Source organism: Neopelma chrysocephalum, unplaced genomic scaffold (assembly GCF_003984885.1).
Source record: "Neopelma chrysocephalum unplaced genomic scaffold, ASM398488v2 Primary Assembly neopelma1_96102, whole genome shotgun sequence".
NCBI classification, from domain to species: domain Eukaryota; kingdom Metazoa; phylum Chordata; class Aves; order Passeriformes; family Pipridae; genus Neopelma; species Neopelma chrysocephalum.
The window spans coordinates 1-1,266 of NW_020924753.1; the positions used below are offsets into that span (position 1 = coordinate 1).

The 1,266-nt window shown below is 72.2% G+C and overlaps 1 protein-coding gene across 3 annotated transcripts in view; it reads left to right on the forward strand.

Moving 5' to 3' along the window:
* Nucleotides 1-58: 58 nt before the first annotated feature.
* LOC113981110 overlaps nt 59-1,266 on the forward strand; it is a 3,151-nt gene continuing 1,943 nt past the window's right edge. Inside the window, exons 1-2 of one of the 3 annotated variants that reach the window (XM_027708345.1) lie at nt 59-115; nt 583-934. In XM_027708345.1, coding sequence (XP_027564146.1) covers nt 629-934 — 306 coding nt within the window. In that variant the 5' untranslated portion in view covers nt 59-115; nt 583-628. Of the gene's footprint in view, nt 116-532; nt 935-1,266 lie in introns of those variants that run through there. The other 2 variants (XM_027708347.1, XM_027708346.1) reach the window with 2 other exon arrangements.

A 1,266-nucleotide genomic window follows, 5' to 3' on the forward strand; every position in this document is an offset into this window, starting at 1 on the left:
CGGGACTGGGATACCGGCTGGGGGGGCAACTGGGGGGTACTGGGAGGGGGACTGGGGGACTGGTCGGGGGGGGACAACTGGGAGACACCGAGAAGGGAAACCGGGAACCAGTCAGGTGGGCAACCGGTAAACCCCGGGGAACAATGGGCGGGGCAGGGGGGCACCGGGCAGGGGGGCAACTGGGAGGCACCGGGGGCGGGACTGGGACACCAGTGCTGGGGGCAACTGGGGCACACTGGGCGGGGGCCCGAACCCGGGACGAGACCACCGCGGAGGGGGTTTGGGGGGGGGCGCATCTCCCCGGTTCCGCTTTGTACCTGACCGGCTCGATCCCGAACTCCTCCGCCTTGATGAGCTTCCAGGAGCCGGCGAGGAACTCCCGGCACCAGGCGTAGGCCTGCAGGCGGGTGGCGTCGGGGACGGCCCCGTCCTCGCTCTCGGTCCCCCGGCCCCCCTTGGCCGCCATGGTCGCCCCCGCCCTGTCCCGCTGGGCCGAGGGGCGGTGGCAGCGGGGAAGGGGCGGGGCAAGAGCCGCCTTCTGACCAATAGCAACGCGTCAGCTCAGATTGACGGTTCGCCCAGCCAATAGACCTCTCGGCCGGGGAGGCCTATATAAGGCGCGCAGCCAATGGGCGCGCTCGGCGGGATGCGGCGGAACGTGGAGGTGAAGGCGCGGGTGCGGGCGCTGGCGGAAGCGCGCGGGGCGGCCGAGCGGCTGCTGCGGGCCGGCCCAGGTGAGCCGGGCCCAGGTGAGCCGGGCCCAGGTGAGCCGGGCCCAGGTGAGCCGGGCCCAGGTGAGCCGGGCACTGGTGAGGGGCACGCCCAGGGCACAGGTGACGGGCACGCCCAGGGCACGGGTCCGGGGCAGCTGCTCGTCCAGGCCGACACGTTCTTCCGCGTGCCGCGGGGCCGGCTCAAGCTGCGGCGGACACAGGTGAAGGGCGGGGTGAGGGGTGAGGGAGGGCTGGGCTTGATCCTGCTCCTGCCCCTACCTGGCCCTGACCCTGCACGACCCTGTCCTTGCTTGCCCCTCGTCCTACCCGACCCTGTCCCTGCTTGATGCCCCGCCTGGCTCTGTCCCTGCCCCTGCCACCACCCGGCTCTTCTCCCCCCTGTCCCCACCCCTGCCTGCCCCTGCCCTGAGTGACGCTGACCCTGCCTGACCCTGCTTCTACCTGGCCCCGACCCTGTGTGTGTCACCCTGGCCCTGACCCTGGCCCTACCTGACCCTGTCCCTATCTGTCCCTTACCTTTCCCTGACCCTGC